The 23,175-nt window shown below is 35.8% G+C and overlaps 3 protein-coding genes across 5 annotated transcripts; all 3 read left to right on the top strand.

Moving 5' to 3' along the window:
• Positions 1-4,042: 4,042 nt before the first annotated feature.
• Positions 4,043-5,204, top strand: LOC133037240 (uncharacterized). Its single transcript, XM_061114146.1, has 4 exons — positions 4,043-4,125; positions 4,227-4,328; positions 4,408-4,582; positions 4,682-5,204. The coding sequence occupies exons 1-4, from the start codon at positions 4,082-4,084 to the stop codon at positions 4,778-4,780; spliced, it is 420 nt and encodes a 139-aa protein (XP_060970129.1). The 5' UTR covers positions 4,043-4,081; the 3' UTR covers positions 4,781-5,204.
• Positions 5,205-9,999: 4,795 nt separating this feature from the next.
• Positions 10,000-12,324, top strand: LOC115714736 (probable pectinesterase/pectinesterase inhibitor 51). Its single transcript, XM_030643492.2, has 2 exons — positions 10,000-11,195; positions 11,457-12,324. Exons 1-2 carry the CDS (start codon positions 10,226-10,228, stop codon positions 12,137-12,139), a joined length of 1,653 nt encoding a protein of 550 aa, XP_030499352.2. The 5' UTR covers positions 10,000-10,225; the 3' UTR covers positions 12,140-12,324.
• Positions 12,325-12,405: 81 nt separating this feature from the next.
• Positions 12,406-16,572, top strand: LOC133037239 (uncharacterized). 3 transcript variants are annotated; one of them, XR_009687357.1, is made up of 4 exons: positions 12,406-12,949; positions 15,577-15,626; positions 15,735-16,093; positions 16,222-16,572. XR_009687357.1 is itself a non-coding variant. In XM_061114145.1 (3 exons), exons 1-3 carry the CDS (start codon positions 12,770-12,772, stop codon positions 16,036-16,038), a joined length of 534 nt encoding a protein of 177 aa, XP_060970128.1. In that variant the 5' UTR covers positions 12,406-12,769; the 3' UTR covers positions 16,039-16,572. The 3 variants fall into 3 exon arrangements, 1 of the variants encoding a protein (XP_060970128.1); XR_009687358.1 differs by having other exon boundaries at positions 16,219-16,572; XM_061114145.1 differs by having other exon boundaries at positions 15,735-16,572.
• Positions 16,573-23,175: the final 6,603 nt, after the last annotated feature.

Below are 23,175 nucleotides of genomic sequence, written 5' to 3'. Positions count from 1 at the left end.
TGTAAAAAACTAAGATTACCAACAATGGTAAAGTTTTACAACATAAAAGCAGAAAATGGAGTGAGCGATAAATGTTTTACTCAATTTTTAGCTGCTTTTAAAGATATCTTACCATTTGCCAACTGCTTTCCGGAATCTACTTATGAAGTGAAAAAAACGTTAAATTCTATAGGATTGAAGTATGAAAAAATTCATGCATGTCCGAACGATTGCATTTTATATCGTAAGGAATATGCAGACATGAATTATTGCCCGACTTGCGGTTTATCCCGCCATAAAGTAAACAAGAGTAAGGAGAATAGGAAACTTATCCCCCAAAAAGTGATGTGGTACATGCCTTTGATTCCGCGACTGAAACGATTATATCGTAGTGCAGAACATTCTGAAAATTTGATTTGGCATGAGACCAAGAGAGTGAAAGATGGAAAACTTAGACATCCTGCAGATTCCCAAGCTTGGAAAAAAGTGAACTACATAAATCCTGAATTCAAATCTGAACCAAGACACATTCGTCTCGGTCTGTCTGCGGATGGAGTAAATCCACATAGATCTCTAAGTAGTCGTCATAGTTCATGGCCTGTCTTCCTAGTTATGTACAATCTTCCTCCCTGGGTGGTTGCAGACCAACATCGTCAAACTTTCATTGGGTGGTTAAGGAATACCATTATAGCAAAGTTGAACGAACCGAATCATGGAGTATCTGATGTGTTGAGTCGTATTGCCCTTGGACCAACTTTTGCGGTTGCAAAGCATGAAGCGTACATTGTAAGGGGTAAATGTTTTCATACAAAGTCAAGAGATGATGCTCGAGAGGTTCAAAATAGTGGTATACGTATCGTCGCAGAAACTATGCACTTTGCAAGTGCAAAAGATAGAAACCCTGTTTTAGGTACTATGACGTATTACGGGGTCATGAAGAAATATGGGAGCTCAATTATTTTGCGTTCCGAATTCCACTTTTTAAGTGTTCTTGGGTTGACAACAACGTTGGAGTAAAAACTGACGAGCTTGGTTTTACTTTGGTTGATTTAAGTAAGAGAGGAAGCAAGAATGATCCATTCATCATGGCTAGCCAAGCAGCTCAAGTTTTTTACATTTCTGATCCGGCTAATGATAAATGGTCTATTGTTTTATCGACACCAGAGAGGAGGTTCTTAGAGACTGAAGAGGATGAGGAGAATGCTGACTTATGTTACGATGACTTCATTGTTGGACAACCAATTCATGAGCAACTCATGGGAATTGATCGTAACATTGAGGAAGACGACGCTGAATACATTAGAAACGATATCAATGAGGGAATATGGGTCAATTGTGATTCAGGCAAACATAAACAAAAAAAGAAAAGAAAACGTGTCTAATTGGTAACTTGATATATAGCTTACTTTATATTGTGGTTGTGAATGGTCCTGAATACTTAACAATTTGTTTATGCTTTTAATATTTCATATACACTACTTGTTATATATGTAGCTAACTTTGAAGTTTGTTTGTTAATGGTGTAGACATGGCGAACTCAGAATCAGGATCTGATTCGGGAGCAGAAAATGAGTGTCCAACCACAATACCTACACGAGGGCCGACGCAAATGAATGAAATATCCAAACTAATGGATCAGGGCAAAAGAGTGGCCCTCGAAGTTAATGATAAAGGTCAATACTGTGGAAAAAGCTACGCGAAGCTCGTATCCACTCTGGGAGTCAGATGTCGGCAGACAATAGGGTTGGCTTATAAAAATTGGAAAGAAGTCAACCAGACTCTGAAAAATAAAGTTTGGAAAGACATTCAGGTAAGCTATTATTTGTTAGAATTTTGATTTGTTTTTCTATTACTCCAAATGTTGACTCTAACCGTGTTTGTTTTCCTTCAAAATAGACGGGGTTCATTGTGCCGGACACCTTCAAACATGATTGTCTCATCCTAGCTGGAAAGTTAATGAAAGACTTCAAGAATAGGATGACAAAAGACATCATAATGCCCGCGTTGAAAGAGAATGATCTGGGACGACTGGCACAAGTCCCTGAAAAGCACCCGGAGATCGACGCTGCTGATTGGTGCAAATTTGTTGAAAGTAGACTAACTCCTGAATTTCTGGTACGCTAATTATATTAACACTAAGATAAACTCTTAAATACAAGTACATGTATCTAATGTATTTTTTTGGCATTGTAGGAATTGAGTAAGGTGCAACGTGAACGTTCCTCAAAAATTCAATCCAGACATCGAAGTGGTCGGAGTGGGATGGTGAACGTACGGGAAGCTGTGGTAAGTAATACTAAAAATTTAATGTGCTATAATGTGCTATACAATTTAATTGGTACTCATTTCATTGTTATAACGTTATGTAGAAAAAGGACCTCGAAGTTGCAGATCCTCCCCGCCACCGTGTTTGGATTAAATCTCGCACCAAGAGTAGAAAACTTGTCACTGATTACGACAAGGAAATTGCCGAGAAGATAGTAAGTATATATTAATTCATATACTAATTGCTTGAATATATAATTCAATTAGAGTTAGTGTATATAATTCATATACTAATTGCTTGAATATATGCGTGCATTAGGCTCAATTAGAGGAGAAGCTTAGTCAGGGACAAATTCAGGTCCAGGGCCAAAACGATATCCTCACGCAGGCGCTCGGGACACCAGAGCATCCTGGACGTGTCAGGGCTGCTGGGTATGCTATTACTTCAAATGTTATTTATTTAGTTACACAAATGAAATCGTTGCTAATTTGCATTTTATGATTTGTAGGTTCCTGACCAGGGCATCTCAACTGTTCGGCAGGAAGAAAAGGGAAGTGTCTGATGTTGTGGCTCGGCAAGCGAAGGAGATTGAACAATTAAAAGCCGAAGTCCAATCCCTTAAGCAGCAGAGGAACGCTGCCGAACAAGAGGAAGAAGGAGAGGTGGCTGGTGAGGCGTATGTTCCACAACCATACGCTCCTCAGGATGAGGTACAACCACAAATTTATGCTGAGGAGTTCATTTCCCTCAACGACCAAGGTATCCTATACAATTTTGATGACCATGCGGCCCTTAATCAGCAAGTACATCTCTGCTCTGACAACATCGACAATATTGTGGCCCGAGGGTATTTGTACGAGCATGTGGGTGTGATCAAAGTTCACTGCCAGGATTACGATGATTCACATGCTCGGATCATGGTTTCGGAAATCCTGCAAGAGGACGCTGAAATCCCAGTCCCACTTGAAGAGTTCAGATATGTTAGGGACGTGTACCAGATGTTCCTTCCTTGGCCTAAACACTTAATTTTAACAACCGAGGTAACTTCTCAACTGAAATTAATTATTAATGATTAGTGGAGTTTGAATATCTTCAATATTCATCCGTAGTGAAGTAGGTTCTGCGAATATATGTGCTGCGGTGGGATGGATGAACAAACTACTGTTATATATGTGTTATTTGTCGTTATACAGCCATGTTCAAAATTTTTGGGATCATTCAATTACAACCGTTATGCTGCCGAAATTTCGGTAGAAATTAGATAAAATTTGATATATATATATTATGTTCTGTTTTGTTTAGGGTCCACTCGCTCAACCGCCCTCAAGACGTGATGCGTCAAAGGGGAAAGCTCCGATGCTTTCTCCACAAAGCCGTGGTGCACGGGAAGATGAGTTGTTCACGGAAGAGAAGATGGCGTTGATCCCTAATTCGCTGAAATGGATGATTCATGAATTCCTAAGGCTCAAAGATAAACGTGATATAATCACAATTTCTGTCCCCCGAGGATTCATTGCACCGCGTACCCAGATCATTTTATCTGGAGAGGATTTGCAGCAGGTTGCTACGTGTAACTACATCGGCAACCAGGGAATGCTGTTTGGAATGATGTATACTCTTCTTTAATCTAATTAACCTTATATCAAATTATAGTTAAATTATTATAAGGCACTAACACTTTTTTTTGGCAGGCACATATGGGAGAGCATCAACGGTCTGAGAAAAATTTTCAAGTTTTACGACCCAGAGCTTCTCACAGTGCATGGGATCAGCGATGAAGAACGTAGTCGATCTTTTGACGATGCGGCAAGACGATTGGCTAATTGGTTATCATTAATGAACAGCAACCACCAAATGTTCTTTATTCCTTGGAATATCGGGTAAACTTTATTAAATTCTTTAGTGCTAATTGTTCATTTCTATATTATGTCTTCAAATTATTTTTATACTATCTTACTTATATTCCAATATAATTTTCTAGGATGCATTGGACGCTAGTGGTGGTTGCGCCAAACAAAATTATCCATTTAAACCCTCTAAAAGGCCGCCCAATTCCCGAACAAATAGAACAAATGATCGGAAGGTAATTATTTAATGACTTCTTATGTAACGAATTTAAATTAACTAACGAATTGAAATGCTAATATAATTTTTCCAAACAGGGCATTCATGTATATAGGGGACGCACATCAGTATCTTGGCCCGTGGCAAGGAATTGCACAAGCAAACTGTCCAAGACAACCTAAAAGCCAAGAATGCGGTTTTTATGTTTTGAAATATATGACTGACATCGTCGCACGTGCAAACCCCAACCGTTACATAGAAGATCAAAAAGCTGTAAGTTTTAATTATTGATCATAGTATATAAATTTTATAATAACAAATATATAATATACATATACATAAACTAATATAAATTTTTAATTTTTTTAACAGTTTGGGGGTAAGAAGCAATACGATCCAAAAACAGAAATTTTACCACTACAGCGAAAGTGGATCGAACAATTGATGGCGGTGATTCACGGTGACGATTGAGGCTCAAAGGTCGAAGAATTTTTCTTCATTATGTAATTTTTATAGATTAACTTGTAATTAGATTTATTAACTTATTAATATTTTTAACTAATTTTACATGTTTGTGTAATATTTAATTAGTTTTATGAAATCAAATTATGTTTTTACCCAAATTTAATTACTATTTAATTTAAAATGTAATTAATATATAATTAAATTAAATAAATATGTAATTTAAAATTTAAATAAATATGTAATTTAAATTAAATAAATATGTATATAAATTAATAAATATAAAATTAAAATAATATAATTAAATTAAAAAAAATGAAAAAAACTGAAATCTGAGGAGTTTTGGCGTCGGTTCCTACGCCACATATGGCGTCGGTTATTGGCTAGGAACCGACGCCATATGTACCCCTATGGCGTCGGTTCTTAGCTAGGAACCGACGCCATAGGGGTATATATGGCGTCGGTTCAAATCAAACCCTTTAGCGTCGCCCTGATAGGCGTCGGTAGCGAATTTCGCGAAAACCGACGCCTAAAGGGCTTAAAAACCGCCTCTAAAGGGTGTTTTTGTAGTAGTGATTAGTGGAGAGGAGTGCATTAATCCAACTTATGGAGCTGAAATGAATATAAAAAAAAAAGTTTTAGGTAGTTGGATAGAAGTTCAAAGTTTAGGTGGGATATACTTGTATAAATTGTTGATTAGGTGACTTTTGGGAAATATTAATGTTATCCAATGACAAAACATTAAAAGGGCAGCATATAAAGTTACGGCAAGCAATTTCCTAATCCATTTAATTCCATTTTTTTTCTGAGAGCATCAATGTTCGCTAGGCCAACTTGAATTTCTATGGAATCTCTTATGTGTCTTGTGTGTGAATCTTTGTGTAAAATTTGTTGTTATGCTTTATTTTGTTCGTTTTTTTGTTGTCATTGCTCGAGGACGAGCAAGATTCTAAGTTTGGGGTGTTGATAACTCTAAGATTTAGAGTTATTTTCACATCTTTAAGCTTGAATTTAATGTGAATTGTGGAGCAATTAATGTCTATATTGTGTAATTGTGTTTAGTTTGTTGTGTCTTTGTAATAAATGGAAGTGTGTGTGTTAGTAAGTGTTAGATGGACTTATGTTGTTGTTTTTATGTGTTTTAAGCAAAAAAAAATACAAGAATAGGTATTTGGAAATGTTTGGGACAAGGAGAAAAAGGAGCAGGAAAATGATTATTGCTGACTGGCATTGCTATAGCAATCATCGCGTAGCAACTTGTCAGCCCAGTAAGTTTATTTTGGCAGATAGTCCAGCTGGCTTTAATGAAAAGAAAAACGAGCTGAGGTGGCGGAATTTGGCTATTGACTCAACAAACATGTGGAAAATGAAGGACAAGTGGGTGATGATTGGGATTTCCAATTAGGGTAAACTTTGGTACCCTAATTGGGGAGCAAAGAGGAAAAGGGGGGAGGAATTAAAAAGAGGCTGGCTGCACTTTGAATGAGGAGTACCAAAATTACAGCAGCAAAAAGGATAGAAAAAGTACAGAGAAAGAGAGTACAAAGAAGAAGAAGATTGAGAAGAAGGAGAAGAAGACAACTATCAAAGAAAGGATTTGAGCTCACCACTCATTTCTCTTGCTCTCCACTTCGTTTTGTATCATTTTCTTCTCTTTAAGCTTCTCTTTAACTTCATGAACAATACATTTTCTGGTTTTGAGTTTTTAATTTCAGTTATGAACTAAACTTTTTGAGATTTGGGTGGTTATAACCCCTTGTATGGACTAGTGTTTTGACTTTGCAATGATGAAGTAATCTTGACTTAGTTCAATTAGTTGTGATGAAATGTTGAATGAATGTTAATTTTTGGCCATTTTTAACATTTAGCAAGCTAGATCCTACTTGGAAAAGTAAGACCTAGTTGAACCCTTCTAATTGATGCATGATTTTTACCTTTTCTTTTAGGTATTAATTAGTAGTGAAATAGGAATATTTTGCTACCATGTATAACTAAGGATTTGATGCTCTATTGGGCTATTTGTGATCTAAACTGATGTAGGAATGCATTGTGAGATTGTGAATGGTTTATTGCGAGTTTTGGAAAAAGCTTGCTGGTTTTTTTGAAATCTGTTAACTTTCCCAGAATTGCTGAGTCATTGCTGTGTCATTGCTGTATCAACTGGGACATACAAGTGGAAATTAATCACCCAAGTCTATTTTCCTAATCTGAAATTACCACCATTTTAATCACTTTTGGTTTCTTATTCTTAGTTTATTTAGTTTAAAAAATTAGTTCTCAAGTTTAGATTCAAGGCTATAAATTTTTCTTGTGAATTGATGTGTGATTTTATTTTAGTTTTATTTGAAATTCTTGGAATTACTTTTAGTCGATTTAACATTATTTAGTAAAAAGTCCCTGTGGAGACGAACTTTGATTACTTATCATTGTATTACTTGTTTGTGATTGTGTACACTTGCGCAATTATAAAGCAATAGAATTTTCACAACAACTACCTATTTATAGACTCATCTTAGAATGAGTTTTGGGTATTTATAATTCGGCCACTCAACAAATTATAAATTAACTTATGGTATCTCCACATTATTTCCATGACAATTTAATACCCTTTTGATACACATAACATAATTGGTCACTTAATTTTGTATCACACTTTATAATAGCATATACATTATACATATGTGCCCACATATGATTTTTAATCCAACAATATGTACTTATAAAATTTGAAAATATTATAGAAACAGAGGAAACTTTGCCCAATTTTTAATAACAATGAAGATTTATAAGCACTAAAATAATTTAACTTGTTTAAAAATTGCTTTGATGTAATTTTTAACTTGTAATAGCATTAAATTATTTTAGATAATTATAGATTAATATGGATAGAGATTGGACGAAAAAGAATAGATTGTCAAAAGAGTATGAAGATGGAGTTAACTATTTCATGAATTTTTCCATGCAAAATGAAGAGGATCCTACTATGATATCTTGCCCATGTATGATGTGTGGAAATTTAAAAGGAACTTCTGTGTAATGATGTGTACTTTGAATGTTAGGGGTGGGAATTGATTTTAACTTCAAAATAAACCTAATCTCTCAAAATTACAATTTATTTGCATTCTTTTTTCACCTTTGATATATATGAACATCAGATGTCATCTTAGCTATTTTATAGTTATTGGATTGTCATTCTATTCTATATGAAGTTAATAATCATAGGTAATAATAATTGGTCATCAAGCCTTAACAACATGTTGTATAAAAGTTAAAATATACACTTATGTTAAATGCTTAGCTTCCTAAATAGCATTGGAAAAAAACTTAATAGTTCATCTTTGTTGTAAAGCATATCATTGGTCTTCATTATATTAGTTAATAAAGCAGTGATATTTACTACTATTTTGTTTAATAGCAACATAATTTTTTGAGTTTACAACATTGTTTTTGTGTTCTGCATATCAATATATGTTGCTTTAATAATTTTCTTTCATGCAAGTTGTTGACACTCTTGAAAATATTGCACTTAAGGGATAAGCCACTACTTGAAAATGAGGACTAAGAATAAACAATAGTTGGTTGTTACTTTCATGAGAGGAGATATCATTAGTTGCCATATTTATAAAGTGACCAAGTTGTGTTTGTTACGTTTATTATTGTCTATTTGTTCTGAAAGATTTTTATTATTAATTATGTACTATCTGTACATAAATTATTTTTGTTTGATATTTGTGGTATAAAATTTGGTTATTATACACATGAATAATATTAGGAGCATGAGAATTTTTATCTCTAAAAATAATATACATTTTTTTTTTAAAAAAAATGACCTATCTCGAAGGGCCTAGCCCACCGAGATTGTTCACATATCTCGGAGGGCTAGGCTCGTCGAGATTGCTCACCTATCTCGAAGGGCTAGGCCCGCCGACATTGCTCACCTATCTCGGCTGGCCTAGCCTGCTGAGCTAGACTCATACTCAATCTCGACACTCAAATTCACGGCGGACAATGACCGCCAAGATAGAGCAACAACCGGGGGCTGGGCCCCCCGAGATAGGCCTAATTTTTTTTTATACAAATAACATTTATCACAAAAAAATCCTAAATAGTAATGCACGATTTGTTTGTTCATTAAACTAGTAAACTATATAATATGTAGCAAGTTCATTAAGAATACCAAACTACATTTTCTTTATTGCTGCATTATAATTTGGTATTTTTACCTTAAACAAAGATTAATATTAAGTATAAAAAGTAAAAAAATTAATACTAATCACAAATTTTCAAACTTACTCAAATTATATATGAGTGAAAGTAGTTTGAGAATTTAGTTTCAATAAGGTTTTGGTAATTAGATTAATATTATTAATGTGATTGAAATTTATAAAAAAAAATTATATATTACAAATGTAAATATGTATTTTTTTTATTATTATTTTAAAATTTCTGAAGTTCTATTTTCATAAGATACTTGGTAATGACTTTTCATTTACAAGTTTTTCTCTATTTTTTTCTTGTTTACAACCACTGTAAATTTGGATTAGTGGACACAAGATAAGAGTGGAGGTAGGTTTTTGCTAGTACTTTAATGCATCCGCAAATATTTTTTTTTGTCAACGTATATCTTAAATCGTCGATAAAGAAATTATTTTCAAAAAATAAATGAACATTGCTATTGCACCTCTAAACATGTCGTTTTGTGATTGATTTACAATATTTTTTAAAAGTTATTATATTAAATTAAAAATAACCTGATACACCATTGATACTCTTTAGCATATATCTCGAAAAAGCCTTTGACAACGCTTTAAAAATTAAAAAGTGTCAGATTTTTAAAATATTTTTATAATTATATATTTTAAAAAATAAAAAGTAAATTTGAAGCAAAATTTACAATTTAGCTACAAACTTGTGTGAAAATAATAGGCACTAATTATTTTTTTCATAACAATTATATTACCCGTGACCTATTTAATTCTCTGGTCTAATTACATAAAGCTACATCTAAACATGTTGAGGTGGAATCTTCAAATTTTTGCATTCTATATATTTTTATTTTTGATAAAATTATACCAAACTAAATATATAGAATGCAAAAAGTTGAAGATTCCAGCTCAACCTGTATAGATTTAGCTTTAATTACATATAATTAGATAAATATTGATATAGATTCTATCAGTCTATGCTAATAAAATACTTGTAGAAAATATTATTGTTGCGATTATTTACCTCATATTTAGATTTTCTAAAAAAAGTAAAAAAAAAAATATATGACAATTTCTTTTTAGAATGAAAAAAAGAAAAAAAATCTATATATTTCCTTCTCAGTCATACTCGGACAAATTTCTAAAAATAATTCTTAGAAACAAAACCAGATAAAATTTGGTCGTATATTATTCTCCACCATTGTATTCTTTCAGGTATACATATATATATAGAGAAGTAATTGTGTCAATGACCACATTCATCATCATGTCTTCTTTCAACCGCATATTCCTCTCTATTCTCTTTTTATCCTACTCATCCGCCAACAATGAACCGCCTTTGCAAACTCCAACGCCAGCCCCATCACCAGGTGCTACTCCTTCCCCCCTCATCCAGCAAGCCTGTAAAGCCACCCGTTTTCCACAATCATGCCAGACCACGCTGACCAAGCTTGGCGGCCTCGGACCCAAGGCCACTCCAGTTGAGGTTATCCAGGCGGCGATAAAGGTCTCATCGGACAATCTCCACATTGCCAATTCAATGATCGAGCACATCGCCAAGTCATCATCTGATAGCTTCAACCGTACAAGGGCCTCCAAGAACTGCCTAGAGTTCTTACGTTACTCTGACTACCGTACATCAATGGCCAATGCCGCAGTGCCTAGTGGAAAAACCAAGGATGCACGGGCGTGGATGAGCGCAGCGCTGCTGTACCAGTACGACTGCTGGTCTGCGCTTAAGTACACCAACGACACCCAATTGGTGAACCAGACAATGTCGTTTCTTAACTCATTGACCGAACAATCAAGCAATGCTCTGAGCATGATGGCATCTTACGACAATTTCGGAGACGACATGTCCACGTGGGCCCCACCCAAGACAGAGCGTGATGGATTTTGGGAGAAGGGATCCGACGGTGGATCAGAGATTGGGTCCCGGGGCGGGTTCCCGTCGAAGTTGACGGTGGATGTGACGGTGTGTAAAGACGGGAGGAACGGGTGTTACAAGACGGTGCAGGAGGCCGTTAATGCTGCGCCCAGTGAAGGCAATAAAAGGTTTGTGATCCGCATAATGGCTGGGGTTTATGAGGAGACGGTGAGGGTCCCACTTGAGAAGAAAAATGTTGTGTTTCTAGGAGACGGGATTGGCAAAACTGTTATTACTGGGTCACTGAATTTTGGCATGCAGGGAGTTACCACGTATGATAGTGCAACAGTTGGTGAGTTATTTAATTCCTATTTAATAAATCAGTTATTATTATTACTTATCTTAATTTCTTTTATTCAAAAAGATAAGAACATGTTGGTGAGTTGCCGTATCCTAATTTTAACAATCCTACCTACCACTCAAATGATAAATAATACGTATCTCATAATTGTCAAATTTAATGTGATAGGTAAGGGTCGTGAGTAAAATTTTGATTAGTGTAAATGAATCTTGACATGACTTTTGATATATATATCTGTTTTGTTTAAAATAGGAGTTCTTGGTGATGGGTTCATGGCCAAAGGCATAACCTTCCAAAACAAAGGGGGGCCTGATGCACACCAAGCTGTAGCATTCAGATCAGACAGTGATCATTCCGTGATTGAGAATTGTGAATTCTTAGGCAACCAAGACACTCTCTACGCACACTCACTTCGCCAATTCTACAAATCATGTCGCATCCAAGGCAACGTAGATTTCATATTTGGAAACTCAGCTTCATTTTTCCAGGATTCCGAAATCCTAATCGCACCGAGACAAGCCGATCCAGAGAAAGGCGAGAAGAACGCAGTGACAGCACATGGAAGGAAGGACCCTGCACAATTTACTGGCTTTGTTTTCCAAAATTGCTCAATCAATGGAACTAAAGAATACATGGAGTTGTATAAGAGCAACCCTAAAGTGCACAAAAACTTCTTAGGAAGGCCATGGAAAGAGTATTCAAGAACAATTTTCATGGGATGTAACATGGAAGCATTGATCACTCCTGAAGGATGGCTGGAATGGGACAATAATGTTGGTTTGGAAACACTATTTTATGGCGAATTTGAAAACACTGGACCAGGGTCAAACTTGTCACAAAGAGTACCGTGGAGTAGCCGAATTCCAGTTGAACATATTAATACGTATTCAGTCCAAAACTTCATCCAAGGACATGATTGGATTCCTACAAATTAATAATAGGATCAAGTCCATGCACTTATGCTATTTGCCTAATGCTAATGCAGATGGTGTAGCTCATACACTAACTAAGTCTCTTACGAGTCAATTAAGTTATAGTTTTTGGACTGTTTCTTGTCCATGGTTTTTGAGTTCTCCTGTAACAATTATTTATTAATAAAATGCAACTTTTCATCATAAAAGCAAATTCTATTTCTTTCTTGTTAAAAAAAATAATAATTCTATTTCACAAAAAAATAAATTCAAAGTCCATTTCAAATAGAAATTTTTATATAAAAAAATACAAAATAGTCTTTTTATTACACATATACTCCTAGACTGGGTAACTTTTTCACACTTTAAGTTATTTTGTTTACGATTTTACCACTTACACTTACTGTCAATAGACACTAGACATGATTGACACCTACCAATCCAATCTTTTCCTCTCTTTTATTCCTTTTTTTTTCATTTTCATTTCAGTTTTATTTTTTAAAATTTTTCCATAACTGATTTTCTTCCTACCCACAATCAAAACTCATTCACCCAAAGATTGTTCTGCCATTTTCTTTTCTAATTTCCCTTAACCGATTTGCCATAACCGAATGTCCTTTATTTATTTTTTTTGGTTAAAAGTTATATATATTCATGACTATTATTCATTCATTATCGTCCCCTTCTCCATTGCCCAAAAAAAAATTAAAAATGGGTGTTAAATCTGTAGCCAATAAGTCCAAAGGAAAACACCCAGTTGTAGAAGATGATGACTACGACTTTGCTCTGCCTGTATTAAAACGGGATCGTGGACCTGCGAAGAAGAAATATAAGGTTTCTCTTCCTCAGAAAATTTTCGTTTTTTTTTAGTTTCGTTTTAGTTTTTCCCCAACTTTGCTTTTTTATTAGTTTAATTTTATTTTTTGGTTTGTGTAGATTGTTTTGATTTCATTTTAGGGTCTAGAATTTTTTAGTTATTTTGATTTTTGTTGTATTATCCTTTTTTTTTATTGTTATTGGTTGTGATCATTCTGTTCTTCTTAAATTAGTTTATGTTTTGGTTATTATTTTTTTTATTTTTCTGATTTTAATGTTCTTATATATTTTGTTATTTATATTAGGTTTATTTTCATATGTGTTTATGGGTTTGCCTTTGTTTTGTAGATTTGTTTTGTGTGTATATATTTATAGTTGTTTTGTAGTTTTTTTTTTATAGTTTTAAAACTATAATTTTTTTTACACATTATTGTTTCTTCTTGATCATATTCCCTTTTAGATTCTTCACATCATTTCATACATTTTCAGCTTATGTTCATTGTGGAATCCATATATCTATAACATCAAGGACTAAATGTAAGAACTACACTAGAACTTGAACTTGAACGAGCTAAAATGGACAATATAATTGTGGGGGCGTCTACTTCTTTTTTTGATTTTTCTACTTTTAATGTTTTTATATGTTTTGTTATTTATATTAGGTTTTATTTTCATCTATGTTTATGTGTATGTATTTTTTTTTTAGTTTTTTTTATGTGTGACTATTTTTTTTATAGTTGTTTTGTAATTGTTTTTTACAGTTTTGAAACTATAACTGTTTATAGATTCATGATTATAGTTTCATGTTATAAAATTTCTCCTTTTTTGTATGCAAGATTAGGTTTACAAATTTAGTCATCGAGATTATTATAGATCCAAGTGTGTTACTACATGCACTTATTCTGTTGTTCTTAACATAAAGAACACTATTTTTGATAATTTGTTGAAGATATTTCGAGATACACAATTTAGTCATTTTTTGGACATTTTGGAGTATAAATTCCATCCTCAAATTGTGCATAAGCTTTTATTGAGGGAGGTTAATAACCCAATCCGAAAGAATTTTGGACAAAGATTGTTGGTCGTTGTATTCAATTTAGTGCATAGGAATTCTATTTGAAATCTAATTTGGAATGCTTTGGTGATTGCAATAAAATATTATTTAGCCAAGAATCAAACCAGTTGGTCGATATTTGCTTTCTTGGAACTAAATTCATTGACCATAAGTCTATTGAAGATGTATTTTTGGATCCTAGGTGGGGAATGCCGAATTTCTTGGTTTGAAATTGATTGTTCTGTATTTCATTCATTGCTTCCTTTTAAGTAACACTCTTGAGAAGAAAGTTCATAGGTCAGAATTAGATATTATTGATAGTGGTCGGTGGGATGGGTACTGTTAGGGTAGTAGGGCTGTACATCGGTCGGTTTGGGCGGTTTATCCTATATATTTTCTAACCCAATCTAAAGTTCGGGTTGCTAAAATTTAAGTGCAACCCGCCCAATGTAAAAAAAAAAAAATCTATAAACCGACCAACGGTTTGGGCGGTTTGGTCGGGTTAACCCGCCCAAACCGACCAAACTTTTTTTTTTTTTAGTTTTAAAGTCAAAATCAATAAAAATTAAAAAGATAAATTAAAAAAATCATATTCCACCAAAGTATAACACTATGTATGACTTTAAAACTAATAATTAAGTATATAACTTTATATAATTATATATTTAATCATTTATGTTATATATAATAAAAATTAAAAAGTTAAAAAAAAAATTAAAGGTGCAAAATCGGGTTGGTCGGGTTGGTCGGTTTAATTGGGCGGGTTGGACCTATTTTCAACCCGCCCAATTAATAGATTGGGTGGTTTGTAATTTTTTCGGGTTATTTCAGTTTGTAATTTTTATCGGTTTTTTCGGTTCGGTTTGGGCGGGTTATTCGGTTTGGGCGGTTTACAAAATTTTTTGTACAGCCCTATAGGGTAGGGAGTTGTTTGAGTTGACAATAGATTCATTCAAGGGTAAAATTAATCATGGTATCAAGATGAAAAATCAGAAGGAGAAAAATGGAGGTGAGTCATATGATGGCTGGTACAGAGCTTTGGGGGTGTCTGTAGGTGTTTATTGTTTGGTTTTATGAGTTTTGTCCCGAGATGCTAAATTGTTTTTACAAATAAGTTGCATCTAGTATTCCAAGAATTCTCAATTGGATGAATGATACTGGGGCCAAAAGTTCAACTTTCAAGGTTTTAAAAGGCATGATATTTGATTTGCCTTTAAAGCAGATGATTCTTAGTTTGTTAACTATTTTAATATTGTTGTTTCCCATTTTGTTATTTTTTTTTTATGTTTTTTGTTGTTTTGATTTATAACTTTTGCAATTAAAGTTGAAGAATATTCGTCCTACTGATAAAAAAGGAAATCTTTGAAATTTGATGGCTTATTTGTGGATGAATCTATAGATGATCATGGTCCATTCAAGCCAAATTTTGAGATTAGTTCGTCTTTCAAAATATCTAATTCTGACGATATAGAAATATTAAAAGATAAGTTAGAATTAGTTATATCCAGCCAAGAATTGTTGGTCAATAATTTTATTGCGTTAAGGTCTTTTGTTGATCTTAACTTCAAGTCTTTGTTGACTGCTGTTCAAGATATTCAGAAAAGAAAAGTTACTATCATTTACGACCGCCCTTCTGTTGAGGTATTTTTTTTTTATAGTTTTGGATAACTTTTTTTAATTCCTTGTTATGTTCGTGTTATTTTTTTTCTTCTTTTATTCAGTTGTTTTACTGTTGTTAAACATGTGAAGACATCCGATGATATTGATGACCTTGATTCTAATGATGCTGATGCTGATGCTGATGATGATGAAAAAGGATTACCAGAATCAGAGAATATTAAAATTGAGTCTAGGTGAAGATCGTGGTGATGGTTATGTTGATGATGATGTGTTTGATGATAAGGTTGGTGCTGATGCCTTTGCTATTGGTGTGGTACAAGGTGATGTTGTTGTAGGTAGTGAAGGTGATACATCCAAGGATGTTGATAGTGTCAAGGGCAAAGAATTTGATATAAAGGGAGATGATTTTTTTCAAGGGCATAAGCCAGCTTAAGATTGATGATGATCAAGTTGTTTTGGCTGGTTTGGAGGTTGTTGCAAAAATCAAGGTATGTTGCTTTATTATATTTTCAATTTTTTGCGATTGTTTTTTAGAGTAGTTGTTTTACAGTTGCAATAGAGTTTTATTCTAGTTTTTAACCTATCAATTTTTACTTGTTATTTTTCTTTTCAGTAGGTTCCAGATTCCTTTCCTGATGAGGTAGTTGAAAAATCAGATGTCAATGTTTCTAAAGAAGAAGAGGATGACACTGTTGCTTATACTCCTCTTGTGGACAAGAGAAAGCGTGCCTCGACATTGAAATCTCCTTTTGTTGATTTTGGGTCGTCTGATTTGAAGACCACTCCAATGGAGTTTATGTCTCCAGGTTCACAAATAGGAGATGGGAGGGATTTTAAGATTGTTACTGTAACGCCCTGTCCAGCAGGGACGCCACGTGTGTGCACTTTATTTAAAATACCAATAATTATATAAGATGTAATTATACTAAAAGTGTGGATAATTAAATTTTTGATAGTTAAAACTCAACCTTTAAACTGTTTAACAAAAGATAAGTAACATGAATTATGGGGTCCCCCTGTTTTCAAAATATTTACAAACTGGTTTCAAAGTATTTTACAACATAAGCTTTATATTTTCCAAAATACAATCAAAATAGAGCATCCTGTAAACTGGGCTGCCTACGGCTGGTATGTACATTGCTGCTGCGACCATAAACTCATGGTTGCTCGACTTTAGCCTTTCCTTTACCTGCACCATAAAGCACCAGTGAGTCACAGAGACTCAGCAAGAAAGTGATCAAAACAATAATTGAAAGAAAATGATTAACAACTTATTCTCATGCCATTATGTTTACTCACTATTCGATAATAATAAGCATTCCTTTAAACATCACACATTCCTGGTACTTAATAAAGTACCACTTTTACCACTCGTCACATACGAGCTGAATATGTCACTATCGTTGCCCGATAAAGCAAACGATAAGTAAGAAACCTAACCGCGGTTTCAAGAGTAATTACTCATAACGGTAATAACCGTTTCCAACCCTAGGTCATAACCTAGGCTTAATAAACTTTTAATCAGCATCATGATAATAATTAAGGCCATTTCCATTCATCCATTAATCTTTAACCACATACGGTGCTTACCACTCTTCTTACCTTAATTCAGAAGTCAAAAGTATGGCCGACCTGAGTGGAAGAACAACCTAAGCAATCCCGGTCCTATGTCACGACAATTGAAACATAATAAATAACTCAAAGTTCCGGATTAAAACCCTAATTAGAAATCAAACGTAACCTAACTCCCAGCAACCCCAATGTAGGTCAAGCATCCCATATTTAATTTAAAACAGATAGTACACAACTCCCCGGGTCAAAACTGAACATAAAGCAAACCCGAAAAAATTCTCCCCTGCAGGCAACCGGTCGACCGGTTCTGATACACCAGAACCCATCCGGTCGACCGGTTCTGGCAGACCAGGAACAAAAGTTCCTCTTCACCAAAATCGAACCAAAACCCCTCCAAACCTAACCAAACTTTCCAGAACAGTATATTAACATAAATATGGCATAACCTAAGCTGCAAAACACAGTGGTTCAATCTCTAGCTTAAAATCACACACTCAAGTGAAGAAATCAAATTTCTTTTTAGCTTCCTCACTCACCAATCAATCCCCACAGCCATGAATTTAATTCAAACATACATTAACTGACCTTATTCAACTTAGATAACAAACCTAAACCTTCACCAAACCTACAGCTTTGAAAACTTTCAAAAAAAGTAACAAACCTAGCTTGGAAACCTAAGAAAACATCAAAACAAAAGGATGAACTTACCTAGGGTGCAAGGTTGACTTGAAGGTGGAGTTTAGCTCTGAAAATTGGAGTTGGCTGAAGCAAAACAATCCCCCTAGTGGCTGGTTTCAGCTGCTCGAAGGAAGAGGAGGAAGAAGATTGAGAAAAAAAATGTTTCTTGCCTTGGAAGAAAGCTTCCTCTTTCTTTATAAATGCTTTGTTTTTTTTTAAAAAAAATATAGGCAGCTACAAAATAAAACAAAAACCCACACCTAAATTACTAATCTACCCCTCTTAAATATTAAATTCTTAAAAAAAACCCTAGGGGCATTTTGGTAATTTTACTAATTCCCCAATCCGACATTCTAATAAAATTCTAACTTAATCCGGGATATTCTCAAAATAATTCTTTCATTTAATGTCGTGACATTGCTAACCACATAGCTAAAATTTCACAATTGCCGGGCCCAAAATAACGTATTTCATTAAATAATTTCTCAACAATTTACCTAAGTAAGATCATAATCCTACTTCATTTTCCAAGTAATTACATATTTAATAAAATATGTCCATTTAAATATTATTTATTTTCTGGGATATTACAACTATCCCCCACTTATAGGAATTTCGTCCTCGAAATTTACCTGAAAAGCTCGGGATACAGTTCCCGCATCTGCAACTCTAATTCCCAAGTCGCTTCTTCAACTTTGCTGTTCCGCCACAACACTTTGACTAGTGGAATAGTCTTGTTTCGCAACACCTTTTCTTTCCTGTCTAAGATCTGTACTGGTTGTTCTTCATACGACAGGTCGGTTTGAAGCTCAATGTCTTCATAACTTAAAATATGAGTTGTATCAGATACATATTTCCGAAGCATCGAGACATGAAACACGTTATGAACCCCAGATAAAGCAAGAGGTAGAGCCAACCGATAAGCTACCTGACCTACTTTCTCAAGAATCTCAAATGGACCAATAAATCTGGGACTCAACTTTCCTTTCTTCCCGAACCTTCGAATTCCTTTCATTGGGGACACCCGAAGAAAAACAAAATCCCCAACTTGGAATTCAACATCTCTACGCTTTGGATCTGCGTAGCTTTTCTGTCTACTTTGGGAAGCAAGCATACGAGCTCGAATCTTTTCAATAGCCTCGCTCGTTCTTTGGACAGCTTCAGGTCCAAGGTACCTACGTTCACCAGCCTCATCCCAGTGAATAGGTGATCGACATTTCCTTCCATAAAGCATCTCATACGGAGCCATGCCAATGGTACTCTGATAACTATTGTTATAAGAAAACTCAATCAGAGGTAGGTACTTGTTCCAAGAACCTTCAAAGTCCATTACACATGCCCTCAACATATCCTCAAGTATCTGGATAGTCCTTTCAGATTGACCATCGGTTTGAGGATGAAAAGTCATCTTGAATTTCAACTTAGTACCCATTGCTTGCCGTAAACTTTCCCTGAATTTGGATGTAAATTTTGGATCTCGATCTGAAACTATCGACTTTGGGGCACCATGAAGTCGAACTATCTCCTTAATATACAAATCAGCATATTGATCCACTGTATACGTTGTCCTCACCGGGAGACAGTGAGCAGACTTCGTAGATCGATCCACTATCACCCAAATAGAATCATAATACCCTACGTTCGGGCAATCCTACCACAAAATCCATGGTGATGTCTTCCCATTTCCATTCAGAATCTTTAGAGGTTGAAGCAAACCCGCCGCCTTTGATGTTCGCTTTAATTTGTTGACAAGTTAAGCATTTTGACACATATTCAACAATATCCCTCTTCATACCCGGCCACCAATATAAAGCTTTCACATCATGATACATCTTGGTTGTTCCCGGGTGTAAGGAGTACGGTGTAGTATGAGATTCATCAAGAATCTCTTGTCTGATTTCTTTATCAACCGGTACACAGATTCTGTTTTTGTATCGCAACAACCCATCAGATAAGCACGAAAAGTCTCTTGCCAATCCAGCCTCTAACTTCTCCTTATGTCCCTGTAGCTCAAGGTTACCTTGTTGGGCTACTCTAATTCTTTCCAATAGGTTAGACTGTATGGTGATATTAGCAAGTTTTCCAATTACAAATTCAATTCCCGCTCTCGTCATATCCTCAGCCAACTTTGCTGAGATTTCCTTTAGTTCACAAACTTGCCCTGGTCCTTTCCGACTTAGAGCATCCGCTACCACATTTGCTTTACCAGGGTGGTAGAGAATCTCGCAGTCATAATCTTTGACCAGTTCTAACCATCGTCGTTGCCTCATATTTAAATCCTTCTGAGTGAAAAAGTACTTGAGGATTTTGTGATCTGTATAAATTTCACACTTCTCACCGTATAGATAGTGACGCCAAACTTTTAGTGCAAAGACAACCGCTGCTAATTCAATATCATGGGTAGGATATCGTTGTTCATACTCCTTCAATTGTCTGGATGCATAAGCAATTACTTTCCCTGACTGCATAAGAACACAACCTAACCCTTGTTTGGATGCATCACAATAAATCACAAACTTTTCATCACTTTTTGGTAAAGTCAGCACAGGAGCGGTAATCAACCTTTGCTTCAATTCCTGGAAACTTCCTTCACACTTGTCAGTCCAAACAAACTTACAATTCTTTCGGGTCAATTCAGTTAAAGGCGTAGAAATCTTTGCAAAGCCCTCAACAAATCTTCGATAATACCCTGCTAACCCCAGGAAACTTCTAACTTCGCTCTTGACTTAGGTCGAGGCCGATCACGAAGCTGCTTCAATCTTTACTGGATCCACTAAAATACCATTTTTACTCACCACATGCCCCAAGAAACTCACCTGAGGTAACCAGAATTCACATTTCTTAAACTTGGCATACAACTTATGCTCCCTGAGACGTTGTAATACCATTCGAAGATGTCTTTCGTGAGTCTCTTCCGAGTCTGAATAAATTAGAATATCATCGATAAAGACAATAACAAAATCATCTAGAAAATCTTTGAACACTCGGTTCATCAAGTCCATAAATGCTGCCGGGGCATTTGTTAATCCGAAGGACATTACCAGGAATTCATAATGACCATTCCGGGTCCGAAAAGCTATCTTGGGAATATCCTCCTCTCGAATCCTCAGTTGGTGATAACCAGATCGAAGATCAATCTTAGAAAAGACAGTCTTACCCTGCAGCTGATCAAATAAATCATCTATTCTTGGTAAAGGGTACTTGTTCTTCACTGTCAATTTGTTTAACTCCCGATAATCTATACACATTCTTAATGTTCCATCTTTCTTTTTCACAAACAAAACTGGTGCACCCCAAGGTGAAGTACTAGGTCTAGTAAATTTTAAATCCATCATCCCCTGTAATTGAACTTTTAACTCTTTCAGCTCTGCAGGTGCCATCCTGTAGGGAGCTTTCGATACAGGCTCAGCTCCTGGTATTAAATCAATCTCAAAATCAATTTCACGTTTTGGTGGCAACCCTGGTAACTCTTCTGGGAACACATCCAGAAATTCTCGAACCACTGGGACATGCTCCGGTCCCGCTAGTGGTTCCCTGGAAATATCCACAACACTTGCCAAGAAACCAATGCACCCCTCACACAACAAATCCCTTGCCTTAAGGGCTGAAATTAAGGGAATCCGAGATCCTTGCATCTTACCCACAAATACAAAAGGGTCCTCGCCCTCAGGCTGAAAAGTTACCATCTTTCTTTTACAATCAATGGTGGCGTTGTATTTAGCAAGCCAATCCATCCCCAAAATAACATCAAAATCCTCCAGATTTAATTCTATCAGATCAACTGATAACTCTCTTCCTTCCACAAACACTGGAAGGGATCGAACCCACCTGCTGGAGATAACCAACTCCCCAGTAGGCAACAAGGTTCCAAAACCTCTAGAAAGCACATCACTAGGTTTATTCAGCTGCTCAATTATTCTACTTGAAATATAAGAATGCGTCGCACCAGAATCAATTAACACAGTCAATAAAGTACCAGCAACGAAAGCCGACTGTCACAGTAGAAGGACCAGCATCAGCCTCAGCTTGAGTCAGGGCAAACACTCGGGCAGGAGCGGGTGTATCATCCTTCTTTTGCTCTAGCCGTAGCAATTGTGGACAATTTCTCTTCATATGACCCACCATTCCACGGTGGAAACAGTGCCCTAGCACGACACTCGCCTGTGTGATGCCTTTTACACCTCGGACATTCAGGAAAAGTCCGCCAGTTTTCGTTCCCACTACGACGGAAACCTTGGTTACCCTGGAATCTTTTGTTTGGGCCTGCCGCTGATGATTCACTAGGTCTTTTCTTGCGGTCACCGGGATCAGTACCCCTACCCGAACCAGCACCTGCTGTTTGCTTCCATGAATCTCTTCTGGCAATATTTTTCTTTCGTATCTGAGCCTCTGCACCCTCAGAAACTAAGGCCAACTCAACTATTTGAGCATAAGTTCGGGCAACCCCCGGTTGTTTAGAAGCAACAATCACATCCCGGGCGATGTGTTCATCCAGCCCCCGTATAAACTTTGCTTTTCTAGCAGCTTCAGTAGCCACCTCATCTGAGGCAAACTTTGCCAGTCGATCAAACTTAGTAGCATACTCTGTCACAGTCATACTACCCTGAGTTAACCGTATAAACTCTTCTGCCTTTGCTGCCTTAATAGACTCATTATAATACTTCTCATAAAATAAGGCCCGAAAAGTTTCCCAGGTCATGTTATTCAGATCATGGCCCTGAGATACAATCTCCCACCAAATACGGGCATCATCTCGTAGCATATAGGTAGCACACCTGACCCGGTCATTATCTTCAACTCGCATAAAATCAAAAATGGATGTTATCATACTCATCCATTGCTCCGCCTTGAGTGGATCAGCACCACCCTCAAACACTGGCGGATTCTGCTTCCTGAACCGCTCATATAATGGTTCCAAACGATTCCCTGCATCCGGTGGCACTACTAGAGGTGCCGGAGGATCAGGATTAAGATTTAGAGCAGGCTGAGCTCGCTGCTCTCTTAATTCTCTGATTTGCTCACCCTGCTGCCGAATAGTTTCTTGCATAGCAGCATATAACTCTTCCCAATTAGGTGGTGGTAAAGGGTTCTCACCCTCACCGGCAGCCCCGAGCCCAGCTAGCTCGCGGGCACCCCTACCAGTCCGCCTTGGGTGCATAACTATACACCTGCGATCACATTCCAAGTAATAACAATACTGATAAGTATTTCCATATATTATAATTCTTCCCACAACATTCTGATATCAACATAATTCAAATAATCAGGTAATCAGAAAATTAACAAGCTATCTTTTAACTTAAAGCTTACTAAACCATGA

The sequence above is a fragment of the Cannabis sativa genome, chromosome 4, assembly GCF_029168945.1.
Source record: "Cannabis sativa cultivar Pink pepper isolate KNU-18-1 chromosome 4, ASM2916894v1, whole genome shotgun sequence".
In the NCBI taxonomy this organism is placed as follows: domain Eukaryota; kingdom Viridiplantae; phylum Streptophyta; class Magnoliopsida; order Rosales; family Cannabaceae; genus Cannabis; species Cannabis sativa.
The sequence above is the reverse complement of the archived record's forward strand: the minus strand, read 5'-3'. Positions and strand labels throughout refer to the sequence as shown.

Coding starts and splice junctions, on each gene's coding strand:
- LOC133037240 (XM_061114146.1), top strand. CDS start 4,082: ATGAACAGCAACCACCAAATGTTCTTTATTCCTTGGAATATCGG. Junction 4,329..4,407: donor ATAGAACAAATGATCGGAAG/GTAATTATTTAA, acceptor TTTTCCAAACAG/GGCATTCATGTATATAGGGG. Junction 4,583..4,681: donor ACATAGAAGATCAAAAAGCT/GTAAGTTTTAAT, acceptor TTTTTTTAACAG/TTTGGGGGTAAGAAGCAATA.
- LOC115714736 (XM_030643492.2), top strand. CDS start 10,226: ATGACCACATTCATCATCATGTCTTCTTTCAACCGCATATTCCTCTCT. Junction 11,196..11,456: donor GTATGATAGTGCAACAGTTG/GTGAGTTATTTA, acceptor TGTTTAAAATAG/GAGTTCTTGGTGATGGGTTC.
- LOC133037239 (XM_061114145.1), top strand. CDS start 12,770: ATGACTATTATTCATTCATTATCGTCCCCTTCTCCATTGCCCAAAAAA. Junction 12,950..15,576: donor CTGCGAAGAAGAAATATAAG/GTTTCTCTTCCT, acceptor CTGCTGTTCAAG/ATATTCAGAAAAGAAAAGTT. Junction 15,627..15,734: donor ACGACCGCCCTTCTGTTGAG/GTATTTTTTTTT, acceptor AAACATGTGAAG/ACATCCGATGATATTGATGA.